At 47.4% G+C, this 25,215-nt stretch overlaps 1 protein-coding gene across 1 annotated transcript in view; it reads left to right on the top strand.

The window, feature by feature from the left end:
- The window catches only part of itpr3 (inositol 1,4,5-trisphosphate receptor, type 3), a gene marked incomplete at its 5' end in the record, with an annotated part of 43,371 nt that overhangs the window by 10,326 nt on the left and 7,830 nt on the right, over positions 1-25,215 (top strand). The window contains 40 exons of the mRNA XM_080533166.1: positions 116-214; positions 532-615; positions 807-953; positions 1,168-1,263; positions 1,411-1,461; positions 2,403-2,545; positions 2,777-2,894; positions 3,284-3,444; positions 4,274-4,427; positions 4,698-4,859; positions 5,155-5,327; positions 5,776-5,895; positions 6,051-6,239; positions 6,613-6,864; positions 7,299-7,443; positions 7,938-8,082; positions 8,838-9,034; positions 9,151-9,271; positions 9,898-9,952; positions 10,260-10,425; positions 10,637-10,813; positions 11,162-11,236; positions 11,447-11,566; positions 12,283-12,414; positions 13,780-13,980; positions 17,232-17,483; positions 17,741-17,866; positions 18,374-18,499; positions 18,619-18,739; positions 18,934-19,115; positions 19,902-20,050; positions 20,165-20,273; positions 20,415-20,514; positions 20,897-21,057; positions 21,224-21,386; positions 21,531-21,718; positions 21,966-22,166; positions 24,144-24,254; positions 24,442-24,537; positions 24,666-24,767. Of these exons, the coding sequence (XP_080389292.1) occupies positions 116-214; positions 532-615; positions 807-953; positions 1,168-1,263; positions 1,411-1,461; positions 2,403-2,545; positions 2,777-2,894; positions 3,284-3,444; positions 4,274-4,427; positions 4,698-4,859; positions 5,155-5,327; positions 5,776-5,895; positions 6,051-6,239; positions 6,613-6,864; positions 7,299-7,443; positions 7,938-8,082; positions 8,838-9,034; positions 9,151-9,271; positions 9,898-9,952; positions 10,260-10,425; positions 10,637-10,813; positions 11,162-11,236; positions 11,447-11,566; positions 12,283-12,414; positions 13,780-13,980; positions 17,232-17,483; positions 17,741-17,866; positions 18,374-18,499; positions 18,619-18,739; positions 18,934-19,115; positions 19,902-20,050; positions 20,165-20,273; positions 20,415-20,514; positions 20,897-21,057; positions 21,224-21,386; positions 21,531-21,718; positions 21,966-22,166; positions 24,144-24,254; positions 24,442-24,537; positions 24,666-24,767 (5,670 nt within the window). The remainder of the gene's footprint in view (positions 1-115; positions 215-531; positions 616-806; positions 954-1,167; positions 1,264-1,410; positions 1,462-2,402; positions 2,546-2,776; positions 2,895-3,283; positions 3,445-4,273; positions 4,428-4,697; positions 4,860-5,154; positions 5,328-5,775; positions 5,896-6,050; positions 6,240-6,612; positions 6,865-7,298; positions 7,444-7,937; positions 8,083-8,837; positions 9,035-9,150; positions 9,272-9,897; positions 9,953-10,259; positions 10,426-10,636; positions 10,814-11,161; positions 11,237-11,446; positions 11,567-12,282; positions 12,415-13,779; positions 13,981-17,231; positions 17,484-17,740; positions 17,867-18,373; positions 18,500-18,618; positions 18,740-18,933; positions 19,116-19,901; positions 20,051-20,164; positions 20,274-20,414; positions 20,515-20,896; positions 21,058-21,223; positions 21,387-21,530; positions 21,719-21,965; positions 22,167-24,143; positions 24,255-24,441; positions 24,538-24,665; positions 24,768-25,215) is intronic.

Here is a 25,215-nt window from a genome sequence, read left to right as displayed (position 1 = left end):
ATATATTTATAGACCACATTCCATACAGAGATGCAACACAATTAATATTGAATTAACAGTTAACACACACACACACACACACACACCTTCAGTAGTTCTGTCCCCTGTGCTGTAGGTGGTAGTGGGAGATAAGGTGATCCTGAACCCAGTGAACGCGGGCCAGCCACTCCAAGCCAGTAACTACGAGCTGTCGGACCACGCAGGCTTCAAGGAGGTGAGACACACACGTCACGTTGCCATGGCAACACATGCTACTGGACACGTTACTATGGTAACACATGCTACATGTCACATTACCAAGGTAACACATGCTAAATGTCACATTACCATGGTAACACATGCTACACGTCATGTCACCATGACAACATAGGCTACATGTCACATTACCATGACAACACCTGCTACATGTCACATTACCACGGTAACACATGCTGCGGCCCATCTCCTCCCCCTCCTGAACCTCTCTGTCTGGACCAGTAATGATCTGACTTGGTCCCGGTCTGAAGCTGTGCTCTCTGGCCCCCTCTACAGGTCAACTCAGTGAACAGCAGCACCAGCTGGAAGATCAACTTGTTTATGACGTTCAGCGACCACAAGGATGAAGTCCTGAAAGGAGTGAGTCTGTCACATGGTCCGGGGGATTGGGGGGATTGGCCGGGTGGGGTAGGTGGTGTGTATGTCAACACAGCCACCGGAAAACACAGAGAAAACTAGGCAGGTTGGACTAATGTGTGTGTTGTGGTTGTCAGGACAATGTGGTGTGTAAGGACAGGGTACATTAATACGTTTGTTTGGTGGGTTTCCAGGGCGACGTGGTGCGGCTGTTCCACGCGGAGCTGGAGAAGTTCCTGACGTGTGAAGAGTACAAGGCCAAGATGCACGTCTTCCTACGCACCACCCTCCGCCAGTCAGCTTCTTCTGCTACAAGCTCCAATGCTCTCTGGGAGGTGGAGGTGAGTACACAGACACACACACACACACACACACACACACACACACACACACACACACACACACACACACACACACATGAAACAGGCGTCAACTTGTTGCAAACAGTAACCCAATAATTCACACACACACACACACATACATACATATGTACACACGTACAAACACACACACACAAGGTATGCTTGATGTTGTGATGCTGTGATTGGTTCCCAGGTGGTGCATCATGACCCGTGTCGTGGGGGGGCGGGGCATTGGAACAGTCTGTACCGCTTCAAACACCTGGCCACAGGAAACTACCTGGCCGCTGAGGTAAGGTTATATGCTACTGTTCGCCATGGGCGGGGCTTAACCTGCGACGTGTTCATGAAATCAATGAGTTATGTAATCAATCAGTAGTGTTTGTTAACGTATCTGTTGTTGTTGTTGTTGTTGTTGTTGTTGTTGTTGTTGTTGTAGGAGAACCCAGGTTATAAAGGAGACTGCCCAGAGATTCCGTTACAGACCTCAGTGAGTCAATTGTCTGTCTGTCTGTCTGTCTGTCTGTCTATCTACCAATCCATCTCTCCATCAGTCATCTATATATCTATCTATGTTATCTATTTATCTCTCTATCTCTCTATCTATTTATCGATCTATGTAGGTATCTATCTATTCATGTATCTGTCTGTCTGTCTACTCATATATTATATTATACTCATACAATTGGTTACAAAATCAAGTCAGTATGTCTATTACAGCAAAGCCAGACAATCAATATCTTCCAAATATGTGTTTTTATTTATAAGATATTCAAATGAAGGGAAGATTCCTGGACAGTTTATGATTTACTGAGAATTCACAGGTTCATTCTTACTCAACTCATCAATCCTCTAACCTTCAACCCGCTAAGTTTCTTACTTGTACAGTAGAGGTCAATTCTCAATCAGATTTAGAGGCGCAAAGTTATGGAATGGCTTTTCTCATCTAGCAAGAAACAGTTCCTCTATAAATTGTTTCAAAAGACTCTTTAAAAGGCTATATTACTGCTGCTTTGTAACTGTTTTAGTTTTTTAGTTTTTATTTATATGTATTATCTTTATGTATCTTAGTTTGTTCCATATTTCTCATGTGTGCATAATACACGCACACACTTACATACATACATCCACACACATCCACCACATCTACATTTACACCACATACCGGTAATCACACATTCACATTTTCTTTTTGTTACTTTGGTATTGCTGTTTGATTCATATTTTGGCATTATTATTATTACTAGTTTGCCATCAGGTGGAGGCGCCACATAAGCCTTTTGGGTTTTCTTGCCTCCTCCTGCACTGTTTATTTATTGTGTTCTCTGTCAACTGTGTACCTTCTAAATGTGTGCAAAATAAATAAACATAAACATAAACAGTGTCTGTCTGTCTATCAGTCAGTGTTGTTGATCTCTGACCCCTGTGCAGACGGACAGTAGCCGTAGCAACAAGCGTTGTCTATCAGAGAGGATCAAGTACAAGCTGGTTGCGGTGCCCCATGGCAACGAAATTGCCTCGCTGTTCGAGCTTGACCCCACCACCCTGCAGAAGACCGACTCCTTCGTACCGCGGTACTACACACACACACATACACACACACACACACACACCCCTACCTACCTGCAGAAGACAGGTTGAATGAGTATCAAGAACTTGTACGTACATTTACATTAGAGATTACAAGAGTAACAGGAGTAACTTGGGGCTAAGTGCCTTTCTCAAGGGCCTACTAGTGGTGGTGTTCCCAGGTGGGATTTGAACTCATGACCTTCTGATCACCAGTTCATCTCACTATCCACTAGGCCACCACTACCACTACCACCACTGTACGTGCGGCTCAGACACCTGTGCACCAACACCTGGATCCAGAGCACCAACGTCCCCATAGATATTGATGAGGAGAGACCTATACGACTCATGGTACGCTCCTGTGTGCGTGTGTGTGGGATGTGTGTGTGGGATGTGTGAGTGGGATGTGTGTGTGTGTGTGTGTGTGTGTGTGTGTGTGTGTGTGTGTGGTGTGTGTGTGTGTGTGTGTGTGTGTGTGTGTGTGTGTGTGTGTGTGTGTGTGTGTGTGTGTGTGTGTGTGTGTGTGTGTGTGTGTGTGTGTGTGTGTGTGTGTGTGCGTGCGTGCGTGCGTGCGTGCGTGCGTGCGTGCGTGTGGGGGTGTGCGTGCGTGCGTGCGTGCGTGCGTGCGTGCGTGGGTGGGTGGGTGGGGGTGTGCGTGCGTGGGTGGGTGCGTGTGTGCGTGCGTGCGTGCGTGCGTCGGTATGTCTCCTGTCCTTTAAGTGTGTGTTGTCTCCCTCCAGCTGGGCACCTGCCCTACCAAGGAGGATAAGGAGGCATTTGGTATCGTGTCGGTGCCTGTCATGGAGATCAGAGACCTGGACTTTGCCACCGACGCCAGCATCATGCTGGGCACAGTGGTGGACAAGTTTAATCAGGGCTTTATCAGCCCCAACGATAGGAGGTGAGGAACTATGGGGGGTGGCGGGGGGGGGGGGGGTGGAGGTGGTAATGAATCAGAATAATTAGCAGTCATTAGAAGCAAATGTTTAGAGGAACAACCATTAGATGGGCTAACCGGCTGGCTGTGATCTGTGTGTGTTTGACCCACGTTTGGGTAAACAGGGGAGAGCTGAGCCAGTTTGCTGCTCTTTTCACAAATAAATTAATGGATTTTCCACTGATAGGAAGCTTGAAAAATAAGCTTTCTTTGACATGATTGGTGTGTATACCTGACCCCAGCTGAGCTGTGTAGGGTGTGAGTGTGTGACCTCTGACCTCAGCTGTGTGAATGTGTGGTGTCTGACCCCAGCTGTGTGACCTTTGTCCCCAGTAGAGTGTGTGACCTGACCCCAGCTGTGTAGAGTGTGTGACCTGACCCCAGCTGTGTAGAGTGTGTGACCTGACCCCAGCTGTGTAGAGTGTGTGACCTCTGACCCCAGCTGTGTAGAGTGTGTGACCTGACCCCAGCTGTGTAGTGTGTGTGACCTGACCCCAGCTGTGTAGAGTGTGTGACCTGACCCCAGCTGTGTAGTGTGTGTGACCTGACCCCAGCTGTGTAGAGTGTGTGACCTCTGACCCCAGCTGTGGTGAGTGTGTGACCTCTGACCCTAGCTGTGGTGAGTGTGTGACCTCTGACCCCAGCTGTGTAGAGTGTGTGACCTGACCCCAGCTGTGTAGAGTGTGTGACCTGACCCCAGCTGTGTAGAGTGTGTGACCTGACCCCAGCTGTGTAGAGTGTGTGACCTCCGACCCCAGCTGTGGTGAGTGTGTAACCTCTGACCCTGCTCCAGGTTTGCCATCAAACTACTAGAGGACTTGGTGTTTTTCCTGGTGGACACACCCAACAGCGGCCAGCCCGTCCTGGATGTGGTTATGACCAAGGCCAACCCCAAACTCATAAGAGAACGACAGAAACTCATGAGGGAACAGAAGATCCTCAAACAGGTCAGAACCAGATCACACTGCACACTGGCCTGGTCTGAACTGGATCACACTGGCCTAGTCTACTGTCTTCTACTCTACTGTACTGTACTTTACTGTACTATACTCTACTGTACTTTACGCCACTGTACTCTACTGTACTTTACTCCACTGTACTCTACTGTAAACAAATCTATTCTACTTTACTTTACTCTGCTCTACTGTACTGTACTGTACTATACTCTACTGTATACTCTAATGTACTCTAAACTAATCTACTCCACTCTGTTCCAGGTCTTTGGTCTTATCAAGGCTCCATTCAAGGATAAAGGGGCGGAGGGTCCTCTGCTGAGATTGGAGGAACTGGCGGACCAGAAGAACGCTCCATACCAGTACATGTTACGTCTGTGTTACCGTATGCTGAGGCACTCACAGGAGGACTACCGCAAGAACCAGGTACTGATGATGGTGATGGTCATGGTTATGATGATGGTGATGATGATGGTGGTGATGGTCATGGTTATGATGGTGGTGATAATCGTGGTGATAGTGATGATGAAGGTCATGGTGATGATGATGATGATGGTCATGGTGATGATCATCATGGTGATAATAATAATAATAATAATCCTGCAAAGTTTGCAGCTCAAAGTGCAGCTCAAAGTGCTTAAGATGGTAATGGTGATGATGGTCATGTGTGTGTGTGTGTGTGTGTGTGTGTGTGTGTGTGTGTGTGTGTGTGTGTGTGTAGGAGGACATAGCCAAACAGTTTGGAGTGATGCAGTCTCAGATCGGTTATGACATCCTGGCTGAAGACACCATCACTGCTCTGCTGCACAACAACCGCATGCTGCTGGAGAAACACATCACCAAGACGGAGGTGGAGACCTTCGTCAGCCTGGTCCGCAGGAACAGAGAACCCAGGTGAGGAGGGAGGGAGGAAGGGAGGAAGGGAGGAGGGGAGGAGGAGAAACACATCACCAAGACGGAGGTGGAGACCTTCGTCAGCCTGGTCCGCAGGAACAGAGAACCCAGGTGAGGAGGGAGGGAGGAAGGGAGGAAGGGAGGAGGGGAGGAGGAGAAACACATCACCAAGACGGAGGTGGAGACCTTCGTCAGCCTGGTCCGCAGGAACAGAGAACCCAGGTGAGGAGGGGAGGGGAGGAGGGGAGGAATGAAGGGAGGGAGGAGGAGAAACACATCACCAAGACGCAGGTGGAGACCTTCGTCAGCCTGGTCCGCAGGAACAGAGAACCCAGGTGAGGAGGGAGGGAGGAAGGGAGGGAGGAGGGGAGGAGGAGAAACACATCACCAAGACGCAGGTGGAGACCTTGGTGGAGGGTGTGTGTAACATCCTGGTCCTTCCTGGCAGGTTCCTGGACTACCTGTCAGACCTGTGTGTGTCCAACAACGTGGCCATCCCAGTCACACAGGAGCTCATCTGCAAGTGTGTGTTAGACCCCAAGAACCAGGACATCCTCATCAAGACTGAGTGAGTGGTGGTAGTGGGCACACACACACACACACCACACACACACACACACACACACACACACACACACACATATATATATACATTCTCACCGGTATCTGTATGTGTGTGTGTGTGTGTGTGTTATTTCGGTGTGTGCGTGTGTCCGTGTGCAGGCGTCGCGTGCCCAAGGAGATGACCCACGCCACAGAGTACCTGGGCATGGAGGAGTTTGTGGAGGAGGACGAGGTGTGGCTGGTCTGGACAGACAAGACCAAGGAGAAACAAGAGAAGAGCATCAGGCAGCTGGCCCAGGAGGCCAGGCAGGGCAACGCCCACGATGAGAACGTCCTCACCTACTACAGGTAGGGAGGCGGGAGGCGGGAGGCAAGTAGACACATGGGAGGGATGGAGACCCTATGTCAGGAAGGCAGACAGACAGATAGGCAGGCAGGCAGGCAGACATTTAGGCAGGCAGGCAAGCAGACAGACACATAGGCGGGCAGGCAGGCAGGCAGACAGACAGACAGACAGACAGACAGACAGGTAGGTAGACAAACATGTACCTGTAGGGAGACAGACAGACAGACAGGTCGACAGACAGATAGACAAACAGTTAGACAGACATGTACCTGTAGGGAGACAGGCAGACTGACATGACTGTCAGTACCTGTCCATAGACATGTACAGTATATAATGTGTGTGTGTGTGTGTGTGTGTGTGTGTGTGTGTGTGTAGGTATCAGTTGAAGCTGTACGCTAGGATGTGTCTGGACCGCCAGTACCTAGCGATCGATGAGATCTCCAAGCAGCTGGACGTGGAGCTCATCTTCCTGTGCATGATGGATGAGGCGCTGCCCTTTGACCTCCGAGCCTCCTTCTGCCGCCTCATGCTGCACGCCCACGTGGACCGCGACCCGCAGGAGCTAGTCACGCCCGTCAAGTTGGCACGTCTCTGGACTGAGATCCCCACCTCCATCACCATCAAAGAGTAGGACACAGACACACACACACACACACACACATCTGGACTGAGATCCCCACCTCCATCACCATCAAAGTGTAGGACACCGACACCCCCCCCCCCACACACACACACACACACATCTGGACAGAGTTGCCCACCTCCATCACCATCAAAGTGTAGGACACAGACACACCCCCCCCCCCCCCACACACACACACCCACACACACACACAAATCTGGACAGAGTTGCCGTCCTCCATCACCATCAGACAGCAGGACTGACACACAGATACAGACATTGGTTCATTTGAATAGAGACGGTTACCACGGTTACAAAAACATATATACAGTAGCTTGCTTGCAGTGTGATGGTATTTGTCCTTTAGTTGATTCCTAAGTGACTCTGTGTCTTTGGTCAGTTCTGACTCATCTGTGACTCTCTGTGTCTCTGTGGGCAGCTATGACTCCAACATGGATGACTCTCGTGACAACAAGAAGAACAAGTTTGCCAACACCATGGTGTTCATGGAGGAGTACCTCAACAACGTCCTGAACGATGACCTGCCGTTCCACAACCAGGAGAAGAACAAACTCACCTACGAGGTACCTGTCCTCTTCATCTGAACCCCCCCCCCCCCCCCGCCCTCACTCAGCCCTCCCCTGCGATGACAAAGATGATGATGATGAGGGTGGAGATGATGATGATGAGGGTGGAGATGATGATGAAGATGATGATGATAATGATGGTGGAGATGATGGTGGAGGAGATGATGATGATGATGATGATAAGGGTGGAGATGATGATGATGATGGTGGAGGAGATGATGATGATGATGATGATGATAAGGGTGGAGATGATGATGATGATAAGGGTGAAGATGATGATGATGATGATGATGATGATGATGATGAGGGTGGAGATGATGATGATGATGATAATGATGGTGGAGATGATGATGATGATGATGGTGGAGGAGATGATGATGATGATGATGATGGTGGAGGAGATGATGATGATGATGATGATGATGATGATAAGGGTGGAGATGATGATGATGATGATGATTGAACCCCCCCCCCCCCCCCCCCCTTTCCAGGTGGTGAGCCTGGCCAAACACCTCATCTATTTTGGCTTCTACAGTTTCTTTGAGCTGCTGAGGCTGACCCGTACGCTGCTGGGCATCATCGACTGCATCCCCAGCCCCTCCCTCACCAACCCCATGTTCCACGACGACGGCACAGGTAACACACATACACACCTGCATAACCATAACCACAGGTAACGTACACACACACACACATACACAGACATGCACACCTGTATAATCCTAAACACAGGTAACACACACACACACACACACACACACACACACACACACACAGAGACACACACACCTGTATAATCCTAAACACAGGTAACACACACACACACACACACACACACACACACACACACACACACACACACAGAGACACACACACCTGTATAATCTTAACCACAGGTAACACACACACACACACACACACACACACACACACACACCTGTATAACCCTTAACCATATACTGTAACCATAACCACATACCCCTGTATAACCATAACCATATAGAACCATAACCATATACACCTGTATAACCATAATCATATAGAACCATAACCATATACACCTGTAACCATGTAACCATATACAGCTGTATAACTATAACCATTACCGTAACCATATACACCTGTATAACTATAACCATAACCGTAACCATATACACCTGTATAACCATAACCATATACACCTGTAACCATGTAACCATATACAACTGTAACCATGTAACCATATACACCTGTATAACCATAACCATAACCGTAAGCATATACACCTGTATAACCATAACTCAAGCCTGCTCTGACTAACAAGTCAATGTAACCAATAAGACCAATGTAATAACGTAGTACTAACACATATCGATGTAATAACAATATAATAACACATACCCCCACCCCAGGTAAGAATATGAAGCGCTCCATCCACGGCGTGGGGCAGATGATGTCCACCATGGTCCTGAGCAGGAAGCAGTCCATGTTTGGAGGACCTGGCCGTCCCACCCTGCACCTGGAGGCTCAGGGCCGCAGCAAAGACAGCATCGACAAACAGGACGTCACCGTCATGGATACCAAGCTAAAGATCCTGGACATCCTGCAGGTGGGCTACGTCAGCCTCGGGATTTGAACCTGGGTCTTCTGAGCTAACAACCCTCTCTGCTACACTAGAGAAGAGCATGATCAGACCTCTCCATCTCCCCGTCTCTCTCTCTCCAGTTCATCCTGGACGTGCGTCTGGACTACCGTCTGTCCTTTCTGCTGTCTGTCTTCAAGAAGGAGTTTGTAGACGTTTACCCCATGGCTGACGCAGACGCTACTACAGCCATGGAACAAGCAGGTAGCTACCCCTGGTCCCCTGTACCCATTACCCACTCCCCCCTACCCCCTACCCCCTACCCACTACCCCTCTGAATCATTCTGTAGATTGATCTCTACATGATAACTAGTCTAGTATCCTGTAGTGAAATGCTGTTTGTTTCATGCCAGCTGACATTGCAGCCACAGAACAAGCAGGTAGGTGTACACTAGCTCTAACTGTCCCCTACCCCCTAGCTCCTATGCCCTAGCCCCCTACCTCCTAACCCTAGCCTCCTACCTCCTACCCCCTACCTTCTCTGTCCCCTGTTATTGCAGCCACAGAACAAGCAGGTAGGTGTACACTAGCTCTAACTGTCCCCTACCCCCTAGCTCCTATGCCCTAGCCCCCTACCTCCTAACCCTAGCCTCCTACCTCCTACCCCCTACCTTCTCTGTCCCCTGTTATTGCAGCCACAGAACAAGCAGGTAGGTGTACACTAGCTCTAACTGTCCCCTACCCCCTACCTGTCCCCTGTCCTCTATCCTAGAGATACACTCTACCCCCTGTCTCCTAGCCCCTAACCCCTAGCCCTTACCCCCCGAACAGAACTGGAGAAAGAATACAATCTTTGACATTGTGACATTGTTAACTTTGTCCCCTCTCAGCCACCATAAACCTGCAGCACATAGGAGAGCAGGCGGAGGCCATGTTTGGAATGGGGTATGTTCAGCCAATCAGATTACTATATTTGGAGTGGGGTAAGTTCAGCCAATTAGATCACTCCATGTTGAAACAACTTGGACAAAATCACATGTCTGCCTATATGGATTCAGCACCCCTCTCTCTTTTCCATTTTTAACATGTGTGCCTGTGTGTGTGCATTTGTGCATGTGGGTGTGCCTGTGCCTCTGGTGTGTGTGTGTGTTTGTGTGTACCCGTGTGTGTGTGTGTGTGTGTGTATGTGTGTGTGTGTGTGTGTGTGTGTGTGTGTGTGTGTGTGTGTGTGTGTGTGTGTGTGTGTGTGTAGTAAGGGGAACAGTATACTGGAGGTGGATGATGAGGGAGGGCGTATGTTCCTGCGGGTGCTGGTCCACCTGACCATGCACGACTACCCCCCGCTGGTCTCTGGAGCGCTGCAGCTGCTCTTCAAACACTTCAGCCAGAGAGAGGAGGTCCTGCACATCTTCAAACAGGTACGCACACACACACACACACACACGAACACACACACGAACACAGCTCCCACCAGTCACACCTAGTGTACACACCTACACAGACACATACAGGTGCACACATACTCATACACATACACACAGGTGCACACATAACCCACCCCCACCCCACACACACACACACACACACACACACACACACACACACACCTGTCCCTACTGTCCCCTCCAGGTCCAGCTCCTCATCTCGAGCCAGGACGTTGACAACTACAAGCTAATCAAGAGTGACCTGGACCGTCTCCGGACCATGGTGGAGAAGTCTGAGCTCTGGGTGGAGAAGAAGAACTCTGGAGGAGGGGAGGGGAAGAAGGACAAGAAGGACAAGAAAGACAAGGGAGAGGTGAAGACTGTAGTGAATGAATGAATCTGTGCTTGATTCAGACACCTGGCTGCTCCATGATGAATGGATCTGTGCTTGATTTAGAGACCTGGCTGCATGGAAACGGCATGAGGAGTGTGTTTGACACCATTCCTCATTCCATGCATTACAATGAGCCCGTCCTCTAATTTCTACCTCCACCAGCCTCTCCTGATAGAGACTGAAAAAAACGTATAAACGCACTTACTGTAACGCCAAAGCAAATTCCTATATGTGTATGCATAATGGCAAAAAACGTAATCTGAATCTGAATCTGAACATTGTATAAGATATTGTGCTGCTGCAAACCAGTCTGATACTAACCATACTGTCCCCTAGATGGCGTCAGAGGGTGCAACGCATAAGAAAGAGAAGCTCGAGAAGGGCAGTGAGAACTACCAGAAAGTCAAGGAGGTGTGTTCTATCGCTCCATCACTCCTTCACGTTTTACACTTTTTTAATAAAAACAACAAACACAGTGGCCTGAAACAGCTGATCACAGAGCTGCAGGGTATTGACACATAGCTCTCCTCTCCTCTTTCTCTGAGTGGTTGTAGTTGTAGTAGTAGTTGTTGTTGTTGTTGTTGTTATTGTCTTTGTCCTCTAACTGCTGTCCTCTCCCAGATCCTGGAGCGTCTGAATAAGATGTGCAGCTCAGGCGTGTGGAAGAAGCAGCAGCGACTCCTGAAGAACATGGGAGCTCACAAAGTCATGTTAGACCTGCTCCAGGTGTCCTACGATCAGGTGAGGGAGCCTCACACACAGGTACGCATGCACGTGCACGCACGCACACACACACACACACACACACACACACACACACACACGCACACACACGCACACACACACGTACACATACACACACAGGCACACACACACACCGGGGTAGTGGTGGTCTAGTGCAGTGTTTCTCAACCCTCTCCTCGGGGCGCCCCAGCCGCTCCACATATTTGATCTGTTCCACCACCAGCACACCTGATTCAACTAATCAAGTACAAACCATAATTGCTTTGCACTTGATTAGTTGAATCAGGTGAGCTGGTGGTGGAACAGATCAAATATGTGGTGCGGCTGGGGCGCCCCGAGGAGAGGGTTGAGAAACACTGTGGATAGTATCTAGTGGATAGTGAGTTGGACTCTTGATCGGAAGGTTGTGAGTTCAAATCCCGCCTGAAACCACACCACTACTAGTGTGTCCTTGAGTAAGGCACTTAGCTCCAGTTACTCCAGGGGGAATGTCCCTGTAATTCGCAATTGTAAGTCGCTTTGGATTAAAAGCGTCTGCTAAATGGCAAAATTATTAATTAATTAAATTACACACACACACACACACACAGAGGCACACACACACACACACACAAATAGTGATCCATAATAATCTACTGTATATACGTCTATATATTTTCATCCCTTTTTCCTCTGTATCCTCCCCATATTCCCCCTCTTCCTGTCTCCCCCAGCATGATGTGAAGATGCAGGAGATCATCAAATACACTCACCTGTTCCTGCAGAAGTTCTGCATGGGAAACCTGGAGAACCAAAGTCTGCTTCACAAGGACCTCAACCTGTTCCTCAACCCTGAGTACGACGGGGTGAGTGCACACACACACACACACACATACACACACACACACACACACACACACACACACACACACCTATGTGCACCCATACACGCACACATTGAACTCTGTGACTTACACCTTGTGTAAAACTCTGTAAAGCTCCCCTTTTTAAATGTATCATACTAGAATACTGAATCCTTCTAAATGTATTCTAATACCTACTCAACCTTGCCTATATAACACCATTATATAACTGGATTCTCATACACTACCAGCCATAATAATTTTAGAAAGATTGTATTTATTCATTAATCTATTGTGTTCCAATAAACATGGAAGAACAGAAAAAATTGTTGGTTAAAATTGGAAAAAGAATCCTAAAAAAATAAACGTAACTTTTATCTGAATCACAGACACTATGTAAAATGTCTATGTGAACATAAATGCAAACAATTAAATGTAAAACCTCTGACAACATTCACTCAGACTGTCCTTGTGATGTTGGTGTTTTCAATCAGGGGGACTGACAGGGTTGGAACACTTTTAGAATCAAAGTAATTTCCTTGAACACACACATTAGGGGTGCAACGGTTCTCGGTTTTACATTGAACCGTACGGTTCGCCATCCACGATTCAATACGCACTAGTGAATGTCGGTTTTTCGGTTTATGCTGCGTTTGTCTGGAATGCAGTTGCTTCTTGTTCAAATGTTTGTTCATGTCGAGCGGAGTTGAGAACATGGCAATAGTTTGAGGAAGCCCCGGATTGCTACAAATCTGCGTTGTGGGGTCATTCATTTCGGTTTTGGCATTGAATACAATGATGGGGAAGGGAAAGAAAACAGTGAACAGAAATGAGCGATGCAAGCATTGCTTCACGTGAGTCGTATATGCACATTATATGCACATAATATGCACATAATATGTGCATAATGCGTATATGGGCTACCAGCTGTCATGGCTACTTTTATTTCTTTCTCTGCTATACCAGTAGTCAAGGCTATGAGGCACTTTTACATTTGAAAGTGTTTATTTAATTTTCTTACATTTGAAAGTGTTTTTTGTTTATATATATTTATCTTTTTTATATTATACAATGTACAAGTCATATTCTGGAATGTCTCTGAATGTTAAAGATCCATAAGTACAAGCAAAATAAAGTAACAGTTTGTAAATAAATAGTAGCTTTTTTTTTTCTCCTTTCGCACAAAACACGTACCGAAACCGTGACCCAAAAACTGAGGTTCATACCGAAGCATGGGCCAACTGAACCGTTGCACCCCTAACACACACACACACACACACACACACACACGCACACAAATGATTGTTGAGCATTGAGCACAAACATTATCAATACAATGAATAATGAAGTTCCCCCCTCTGTCCCCAGCTCCTGGAGGCTGAGACAGTGCAGCACATCTTCAGTAATAACTACCAGCTGTGTACAGAGATCAGTGAACACGTCCTGCAACACTTCATCCACTGCCTGGCTACGCACGGACGCCACGTCCAGTACCTCAACTTCCTGCACACCATCATCAAGGCTGAGGGCAAGTACGTCAAGAAGTGTCAGGACATGATCATGACCGAGGTGAGCACTTCTACTTTCCTCTAATACACTACCACACGTCTACTTTCCTCTAATACACTATCACACTTCTACTTTCCTCTAATACACTACGACACGTCTACTTTACTCTAATACACTACGACACTTCTACTTTACTCTAATACACTACCACAAGTCTACTTTACTCTAATACACTACGACACTTCTACTTTACTCTAATACACTACGACACGTCTACTTTACTCTAATACACTACGACACGTCTACTTTACTCTAATACACTACGACACTTCTACTTTACTCTAATACACTACCACACGTCTACTTTACTCTAATACACTACCACACGTCTACTTTACTCTAATACACTACGACACGTCTACTTTACTCGAATACACTACGACACTTCTACTTTACTCTAATACGCTACGACACTTCTACACTAAAGCGGGGTACACACATAAGGATTTTCTGGCCGATTTTGGCCCGATTTTCGGATGTCTGAAAACGACAGAAAACGCCCGATTATCAGATGGATCTTAACATTTTCCTATAACAAAATCCTGTGGTGTGAGGTGTGTTAAGAGTCAATTCTCTTCAATTGTGCAATCAACTCTCCCGACAACCTGCTCGGAAAATGGGCGTGGCCGGCAATCGTAAATGTCAAATGTATTCAATACTTACGACCAGAAATCATAGGGTTGCCAGATTGTTTGGTGAAATTAGCGGTTTTAGACTGTGGTTAGGGTGGAAAATGTCATTCCCATCTGGCAACCCTGCTCGCGAGTCCAACTAAACGTGGATGGAATGTAGCCAATCAAGAAGCGAGCTGACTTCTTCTTTTCGTTATTCGGCACTTTATTTGCCCTGTCGCACATGGTTGTCTCGTACAGGTCAGTCAGGGTACTACGTTAGATAATAATAATAATAATAATAACTTTATTTGTATAGCGCTTTTCCTGCAAACGTTGCGGCTCCAAGTGCTTTAATCATTATATAATCTTAATTTAATTATTTTGTAATTTAGTTTAGTTTTAGTTTAGTTTATTTATTTAGCACACAAGCCCAGAAGGCTTGTACATAGTTTCACTCCCGTCAATATCTATGTTTCAAATAAACATCAAGGAACACTTAATGCATGTCAATAAGAGAAAAGAAACCACAAACAAAATCATATCCATAAAGGCAATATTAAAAGGATGGGTTCACGCGAGATTTCTGGCTTGGGGAACGAGACTCTAGAGAGTCACGCAAGATTTCTGGCTTGGGGAACGAGACTCTAGAGCAGGGGTCGGCAATAGGCGGCCCGTGGGCCATTGCTGGCCCGTCACCAATAATATTTGGCGCAGCAGATTATTTTGAGAATCCACTTTTTTTTATTATTTTTTATTTTTACAATATCGGACCGACAGTCCCACATATAGCGCCTATAATGTCCGAATAGAGAATCTACCTCCACCTGAATAATGCTTATTGTACTTTTATTCATGTTGAGAGTGAATGACACAGGGACCGACAATCAGGCAGCGGGGTGCACCGAAGCGCACTGACGCTGAACCCCTCAGAGTGAATCATAAGTAGGTGGACAAGGCGTGGTGCTGAAATAGCCGACATGCGGTGTGTGGTTTGAAAAAATAACAACTGCAACACACATATGAACAGTAACAAAGCAAATTCTGTTTAATTTTCTGAAAAACATTGACAACAAAATCGGCGCAAAAGTGGTGGTAGGCCTATGCTCCTGAAACGACAGAGCAAACGCGCTATTAGGGATAATAAGTACAATGAGCCATAAGCCATTCATTCAAAATATACAAAATACAATTAGGTTATTAAATACAATAACGACAGGCTTGGTACTCACTTAATGTGAAAAGTGGCATCTCCCATCGGTCACTATTTGCTTGATATCTGGTGATATTGACGTCACTTTAATCCGCAGGCAGTTTTTTGTTTTTTTTATGCATCAATCGATTCCTCTCGTGCGTCTTTATCACATTCATTGACGAAAAGGACGACTCGCATGTATAGAAAGGGAACATTCATTGTGAGCACGTAAAATGTGAGCCTCTCACAACGGCTTTGCGTTGATGAAACCAGGTAGGATGAACGCATAGTTCACTGTCCATTCCTCTTTAAATGCCCTGTTTTCACCGTCAACTTTCCTCTTTAGACCTTTGGAGAGTGACATTATGTTTCTCTTGCTAGCTAGCAGGTTAAATGTTTAGCTAACTTCATCCGACACGCAAACAACCAATCGAATAATAATAATGTGACCTTGTCTGGGAGGAGGGGGGAATCATTCAGAATAAAAGTATGTTAAATAATTATTAGAATAAGTTAGGCTGCGATAGATCGTCAGTCCACATATTTATTATTCAAAAATATGGAAAAGGGTGAAACTACGTTTCAACGTTGTTGAGAATCACAACACAAACTCGCTAGTCAAGCCAAAATACTGCAACGTAATGGATTGGACTGCTACCTAGTTAACTAGAACACTACTTTACATTGTTAGCAGGCTCACAAAACAAGCTGTGTTAGTTGACTAGCGATGTGTACATTTTTCGAAAGAAAAGTCAAAGCATTAGAACGTGTCACATTTTTTAACAATATATTACTTAAATTAGCCTTTGATTATGTTCGGGCCCGCCATCTAGTGGCTCAAAAAAATTTGGGCCCGAGGCCAAACCTAATTGCCGACCCCTGCTCTAGAGAGTCTGGAGTCTGTCGTAACGAAAATCTTTATGTCTGTGGGGTGCTGAAATGGGAAAATCGGCATACACCACACACAATACGATCAAGGCTGTTCAATCCAAGATTTTGTATCTTCATGTGTGGGGTCTGTCTCAGATAAGATTTCGGTTAAGATTTTGAAAATCCTTATGTGTGTACCCCGCTTAAGACACATTCTAGTATAGTTGATTTGCATCACCACTACCACTACTACTACTACTGCCACTACTACTACTACTACTACTACTACTACTACTGCTACTACTACTACTACTACTACTGCCACCACTACTACTACTACTACTACTACTACTACTACTACTACTACTACTACTACTACTACTACTACTACTACTCTACTACACTTCTACTACTCTACTACACCTGGATCTGGTCTGGGTTTGGCCTTGGTCTGGGTTTTTACCTGTCTGTCTACCTGTTTGTCTGCCTGTCTGTATGACTATGTCTATCTGTCTCTCTGTCTGACTCCCTGTCTGTCTATTTGTCTGTCTGCCTGCCTGTCTGTCTGTCCTTAGTTGACCAACGCAGGGGAGGATGTGGTGGTGTTCTACAATGACAAGGCGTCCTTCGCCACCATGCTGGAGCTGATGGCTGAGTCCAGGGAGGGGGTCAAGGAGAACAGTCCCCTCCGCTACCACATCTCCCTGGTGGAGCTGCTGGCTGCCTGCGCCGAGGGCAAGAACGTCTACACTGAGATCAAATGCACCTCACTGCTGCCCCTGGAGGACGTGGTGAGAGTGGTCACACACGAGGACTGCATCACAGAGGTACGGCCGACATCGATGGACGACGTCCAAGAAATAGGCTACCCAATAGTGTATCATTATTGTAACCTTAGCAACGTACAATGACTTGCAGATAAGGATGACACTATCGTTGTTTACTGTTAAGAGGTATTTTGCACAGCACATTTCAAGATCATTACAGATTATAGTCTGGTGACTGGGGAGAGAGGATATGGCCAGCTGAACCAGTCCCTCATCCAACTGTGTGTTTGTCTCCCCCTGGTGGCTGAGCCCTGTAGGTGAAGGTGGCGTATGTGAACTTTGTGAACCACTGCTATGTGGACACAGAGGTGGAGATGAAGGAGATCTACACCTCCAACCACATCTGGAATCTGTTTGAAGACTTCACTGTAGACATGGCCAGGGTAGGCAGTCCGTCTGCCCGTCTGCCTGCCTGCCTGTCTGCCTGTCTGCCTGTCTGCCTGTCTGCCTGCCTGCCTGTCTGTCTGTCCGTCTGCCTGTCTGTCTGTTTGTCCGTCTGCCTGTCTGACTGCCTGCCTGCCTGCCTGTCTGTCCGTCTGTCTGTCTGCCTGTCTGCCTGTCTCTCTGTCTGTCTGCCTGCCTGCCTGCCTGTCTGTCTGTCTGCCTGTCTGCCTGTCTGTCTCTCTCTGTCTGCCTGCCTGCCTGCCTGTCTGTCTGTCTGTCTGCCTGTCTGTCCGTCTGCCTGTCTGTCTGTCTGCCTGTCTGCCTGTCTGTCTCTCTGTCTGTCTGTCTGCCTGCCTGCCTGTCTGTCTGTCTGTCTGTCTGTCTGCCTGCCTGTCTAACTGTCTAACTGTCTGTCTGTCTGTCTGTTCGTTTATGTGCCTATAAAATATTATGGTCTTTCTCCAGTCTCTGGAGTAACCCTAACCCCCCCCCCCTCCCCACCCCAGGTGTGCAAAAAGAGGGAGAAGCGTCTGTTGGACCCCATCCTAGAGAAGTACATCATCAACGTGGTGTTTGACACCATCAACGCCTTCTTCAGCTCACCCTTCTCTGAGAACAGCACCTCGCTACAGGTGAGCTGTAACAACTGTGTGCTAAGATAGAACAGAATAGAAAAGAATAGATAGAACAAACCATTAATTGTGTCATTAATTCTCCCTCCCTCCCTCCCTCCCTCCCTCCCTCCCTCCAGACTCACCACACCATAGTGACCCAGCTGCTCCAGTCCTCCATGCGTCTCTTAGACTGTCCTTGGTTACAGCAGCAGCACCGAGGCCTGGTGGAGACCTGCATACGCACCCTGGCGCAGACTGGTGAGTCAATACAGCTAATGTGAGTTATTCACCATTACTTTACCATTTAGTTACACAATGCATTCTCTCTCTCTCTCTCTCTCTCTCTCTCTCTCTCTCTCTCTCTCTCTCTCTCTCTCTCTCTCTCTCTCTCTCTCTCTCTCTCTCTCTCTCCCTCTCTCTCTCTCTCTCTCTCTCTCTCTCTCTCTCTCTAGCTAAGAGCTGTTACACCTCTCTGCCCCTGGAGCTGGAGTCTCAGATCAGTAGCATGCTGAACACCAGTGCTCTGAACTCTCTGTCGCGCTCCAACCCAAACTACAAGAGCTCCACACGCTCCACCAGGCCCTCCGTCACCAACAACCCCTGGGACTACAAGAACATCATCGAGAAGCTGCAGGTGGAGGGAATAAACCCTACCTCTCCTCTCTTCCAACCATCCCCTCTTCAGTGTCTTCTTCTCTCTGTCCTCACCTCTCTTCTTCTCTCGTTTCATACCTCTCTTCTCCTGCAACAGATTCCGAGTCACAGATGAGTCTGATCTCTTTTTTCCTGTCCCAACCCAATCCTAACGCTGTCCTAGTGTTAACCCTGTTTTACCCTGTTCTAACCCTGTCCTAGTGTGTTAACCCTGGCCTAGTCCTAACCCTGTCCTAACCCTGTCCTAGTCCTAACCCTGTCCTAGTCCTAACCCTGTCCTAACCCTGTGGTAGTGTTAACCCTGTCCTGTCCTGTCCTAGTCCTAACCCTGTCCTAGTCCTAACCCTGTCCTAGTGTTAACCCTGTCCTACCCTGTCCTAACCCTGTTCTAGTCCTAACCCTGTCCTAGTGTTAACCCTGTCCTAACCCTGTCCTAGTCCTAACCCTGTCCTAGTCCTAACCGTGTCCTAGTCCTAACCCTGTCCTACCCTGTCCTAACCCTGTTCTAGTCCTAACCCTGTCCTAGTGTTAACCCTGTCCTAACCCTGTCCTAGTGTTAACCCTGTCCTAACCCTGTCCTAGTGTGTTAACCCTGTCCTACCCAGTCCTAGTCCTAACCCTGTCCTAGTCCTAACCCTGTCCTAACCCTGTCCTAGTCCTAACCCTGTCCTAACCCTGTGGTAGTGTTAACCCTGTCCTACCCTGTCCCAACCCTGTCCTAGTCCTAACCCTGTCCTAGTCCTAACCCTGTCCCAACCCTGTGTAGGACATCATAAACACGTTGGAGCAGCGTCTGAAGCCCCTGGTGAATGCAGAGCTGTCTGTCCTGGTGGACGTGCTGCAGCAGCCTGAACTGCTGTTCCTGGAGGGGACGGACGCCCGGCAACGCTGCGAATCAGGAGGCTTCATCTCCAAGTGACGAGAGGGGGAGGAGGGAGGGAGGGAGGGAGGGAGGGGGGGGGTGATATTGTATTAATGAATGACTGAATGAGGTCTAACTGTGTGCGTGTGTGCATGTGTGCGTACTAGGTTGATCCAGCACACCAAAGCCCTGATGAGCTCGGAGGGGGAGTTGTGTATCAAGGTTCTGAGGAAGCTGCAGGAGATGTTGAACCCCAAGCTGGACTTTGACGAGAAGGTGAGTGACTGTGGTGTGTGTGTGTGTGTGTGTGTGTGTGTGTGTGTGTGTGTGTTGGGGTGTCTAAGGTGTTTATATTAACCAGGTGTCTGTGTGTCTGTCTGTCTTTCCGTCCGTCCGTGCACGCGTGCGTGTCTTCAGGGCATAGCGTTGAGGAAGGTTCTTCTGCAGAACTACCTGTTCACCAACAAGAAGAACCACACCAAGGTGTCCGACCCGGCGGAGCTGGGAGCTCCAGGAGGTGGGCTTGGATTACTCATCTAACAATATAAGGGATTGTACGTACGATGTAAATGTGTATGTACATTAATATAAGTTTGTGTGTGTGTGTGTGTGTGTGTGTGTGCGCGTGTGCGTGTGCGTGTGTGTCTGAATGGGTGTGTGCATGTGCGTGTACATTTGCATGTGTCTCTCTGTGTGTGTTTGTGTGTCTGTGTGTGTGTGTGTGTGTGTGTGTGTGTGTGTGTGTGTGTGTGTGTGTGTGTGTGTGTGTGTGTGTGTGTGTGTGTGTGTGTGTGTGTGTGTGTGTGTGTGTGTGTGTGTGTGTGTGTGTGTGTGTGTGTGTGTGTGTGTGTGTGTGTGTGTGTGTGTGTGTGTGTGTGTGTGTGTGTGTGTGTGTGTAGGAGCGGAGCTGGAGGTGGCAGCAGTCCAGTGTCGTCTGGACAGAGAGGGGGGCACCCGGCTCTTCACCGACCTGGTCATGTGCACCAAGAATGACGAGATCTTCCAGGAGAGCATCCAGCTGGCCAACTGTCTGCTGGAGGGAGGCAACACAGAGATACAGGTAGCACACACACACACACACACACACACACACACACACATACACTCAAACACTACTTATCCTCAGCCTGTCTCTCTCTCTCTCTCTCTCTCTCTCTCTCTCTCTCTCTCTCTCTCTCTCTCTCTCTCTCTCTCTCTCTCTCTCTCTCTCTCTCTGTCCTCTCCAGAACTCGTTCTACAACTTGATGAAGGGAGACAACAAGTCAGAGAAGTTCTTCAAGGTTCTCCACGATCGTATGAAGATGGCCCAGAAGGACATCAAGAACACAGTGTCGGTCAACGTGGGCGAGATGAGCAATAAGGCCAAGGACGACAAGGACCTGGACAATGGTAAGGGGGAGGGAGGGACGGAGGGAGGGGAGGAGGGAGGGAGGAAGGGAGGGAGAAGATGGAGACTGGGAAGGGAGGGAGGGAGGATATGGAGACTGGTCAGTGATGGTTGTTCTGGTCACACTGCCCCCCCCCCCCCTCCAGGTTCTGGTCAGCTGGTTCCGGGTCTCCTGGTCCCTGGACCTTCCATTGCGCCCACGCCCGGCCCCCCCCTGAGCCCCCCCCTGGAGCAGAAGGAGACGGAGACAGAGATGGGTCCTGCCGTCAGCGTCATGAAACCCATCCTCCGCTTCCTCCAGCTGCTCTGTGAGAATCACAATCAGGACCTACAGGTTAGAACCTAGAACCACAACCAGGACCTACAGGTTAGAACCTAGAACCACAATCAGGACCTACAGGTTAGAACCTAGAACCTACAGGTTAGAACCTAGAACCTAGAACCAGGACCTACTGGTCAGAACCTAGAACCACAACCAGGACCTACAGGTTAGAACCTAGAACCACACCCAGGACCTGCTGGTCAGGACCTAGTATATTGTCCCTCATGTATTTGACTTCACCATCTAACCTTCCTGTCAGAACTTCCTGCGTTGCCAGAACAACAAGAGCAACTACAACCTGGTGTGTGAGACGCTGCAGTTCCTGGACATCATGTGTGGCAGCACCACGGGCGGGCTGGGCCTGCTGGGTCTCTACATCAACGAGGGCAACGTGGGCCTCATCACCCAGACCTTGGAGACGCTCACAGAGTACTGCCAAGGACCCTGCCAGGAGAACCAGGTAGGATAGCCTATCACAGAGAACTGGGCCAGGTAGGACAGTCGATCACAGAGTACTGCTAATAGAACCATTTAGGCTAGTCGATCACAGAGTACCACTGCAGCCCCACCGGTATGGATGGGTTAATAGTTATTACGGTAATTCAAAGCATGAATCTGTGGAGAGCTGAGGACAGAGAGAAGCTGTGGAGGGCTGAGGACAGAGAGAAGCTGTGGAGAGCTGAGGACAGAGAGAAGCGGCATTACGAGCGACTTACGGCCAAGCTCCACCTGCTGCGTTGCGTCAACTCGCCATCGACGTTGCGTCAACTTCCCGTTGTCCAAGCTCCACCTGCAGCGTTGCGTCAACGTTGCGTCAACGTCAACGTTCTACTCTAGCTCCACTGGCATTTTTTGTATACGGGAGTAATTTCACCCTTGACTGCAATTATGTCCACAACAATAACAACATCATACAGAACATTTTCCAATCAGGGTAATATTTTATCTACATATTCCCAAATAGATAGTTGCTAGTTCAGTAGATGTTCAACTAACTGTCAACAACATTTCAACTAACTAACCACTAATCCTAAACCTTGCCCTAACCTTAAATCTAACCCTATCCTTAACCATAAATCTAGTTACATATCAACAGAGTTGCAGTTGATAGTTTGAGCAGCTGTGGATCATCCCAGTCAAGTAGGAAATGTCATACTGTCATATGCTCCACCGAGCGCGAGGAGAGCTCAGAGCGCGAGGTTATTAACAAAGACGTTCATGGCGGGAATTTCTGGATCAGGAGAGCACCTACATTCTCTTACATCTCTTTCATCAATTATGAAAAATATTTTTCGACCTCAAGGATGAGCCGTTCGTCGTCCATTCCTGCAACAAGAGTTCACCACAGGTGCGGTGATTGACGCCCCACGTGGGGCGTCTCATTGTGACGTCTGCGTCCATCCACCGTCAAAAATCTAACTTTTTTGAAAGTCTACTTTGGACGCAGCCATCGGACGCAACGCTGACGCAACGCAACGCAGCAGGTGGAGCACCTTTCATTGATTACAATGCATTTGATCCCAATTTTGGACGCAACGCACATTAGACGCAACGCTCGATGGCCATGGTGGAGCTTGGCCGTTAGCGAGCATATTCTGCATAGTCTGTCGAGGAACTGCTTCAAGAGTTCCACAAAGACCCAAAAACGCCTGGACATTCTTAGAGAAAAAAACCCAATGTAATATAGTTGAAATTTGAAATTGAACATGCTAAATATTTTGTTTATGTGCAATCAATCACACTATCCACTTTACTAAAAACCTGTAAAATCCAATTTGGTTTTTGTGTTTTTCTTCCCTTAAAACTGTTATTGTTATTGTTATGTTAAATAACTGCCATATATTGAAATCTGAAGTAATCCTGGAAAAGGGGCACTTACTCCTAGGATATTTTCTGGCACACTTATAGTCATAAAAAGAAAATAAATCCAGGCGGAATGTTTGATTCATAATTAACAATAGGATTAAAAGGGACAGCAGAGGGCGTAATCTACTTTTGACCCCGCTTTTGTTTTTATAAAGAAAAGGAAATATGCGTTCATTGCATAGTTTGTGTTTTGCAGTTATACTCTCCCTGAGAAATACAAATTGAATCTTTACAAAAATACAGTATTTTGTAGTTTTTGCCTGAGAAATAAATAAAATGTATTTCAATTTCAGTTATAATTTGTCTGCAATCTCATTTTGTTAAAACAGTATTGTGAATTGTATCGAATCGTGAGTTGTATCATTGGTGATAAGGCCAACCACAATATGTTAATATTTGTGTATGTTTGTTGTGTGTGTTTGCAGACGTGTAGTCCTAATGTTAATATCTGTGTGATCATTGTATGTTTGCAGACGTGTAGTCTTAATGTTAATATCTGTGTGATCATTGTATGTTTGCAGACGTGTAGTCTTAATGTTAATATCTGTGTGGGACCATTGTGTGTCTGCAGACGTGTATCGTGACCCATGAGTGCAACGGTATCGACATCATCACAGCTCTCATCCTGAATGACATCAGTCCTCTGTGCCGCTATCGCATGGAGATGGTCCTGCAGCTCAAGGTTACCTAGTTACCTACGTATTACCTAACTGTTACCTAGTTACCTAACCATTACCTAGTTACCTAACTGTTTACCTAGTGGTTGACCCTGTGGTTGACCTGCATGTGTGTTTAATAAGTACAGAAGCATGGTATGTGTTCTATTTCCTCTGTGAGGTATCACTGACATCAACCCTTTTGGTTCCCAGGACAACGCCTCCAAGCTGCTATTGGCTCTGATGGAGAGTCGTCATGACAGCGAGAACGCAGAGAGGATCCTGTTTAACCTTCGACCCCAGGAACTGGTCAGAACCCTCTCTCATCCTACTCTTCTACTGTCTTTCTTTTTTTCCCTCTCTTTTTTTTGGCGGGGGCGGGGGGTAGATCAGCTTTGTCATTTCCCCAAAATGTTGGTTGTGTTGTGCTTCTCCAGGTGGAGGTTATTAAGAAGGCGTACCAGCAGGAGAGTGAGTGTGAGGGAGGAGAGGTGTCGCCGCAGGAGGTCGGACACAACATCTACATCCTGGCACTCCAGGTACAGTCATCTGAATAAACTTGATTGACCTCCGGAGGGAAGATTGATTTGTCTCTGATGTCACTGACTGAATGCCTTACTCTGCACTCACAGCCATGAATCGACAAAGTCAAACAGGCTTGTATACCCTGCTAACATGTCAGGCTTCTGTCTCTTGTAACTTGCTTTTTAGTGTTTACATACATATCAGGGAAGGCTGATGGAGCTGGAAATGGGACAATAGGCTCATTGAACTGCATGGAATGAAATATGAGGGAAGAAATGATGGAATACTATGAAACGTGTGTGTTTGATACCATTCCTCATTGTTTTCCATGCATCATTCCGTTGTATTCTAGGCACCTTCACTGGTCTATACATACAGCTACGTATATATGTTACGGTACATGTGGGAAGACGGTACATGTGGGAAAACTAGGGTTAGGGTTAGGTGCTAGGGTGCTACGGT

Source organism: Nansenia antarctica, assembly GCF_963989245.1.
Source record: "Nansenia antarctica genome assembly, chromosome: 6".
NCBI lineage: Eukaryota > Metazoa > Chordata > Actinopteri > Argentiniformes > Microstomatidae > Nansenia > Nansenia antarctica.
The sequence above is the reverse complement of the archived record's forward strand: the minus strand, read 5'-3'. Positions and strand labels throughout refer to the sequence as shown.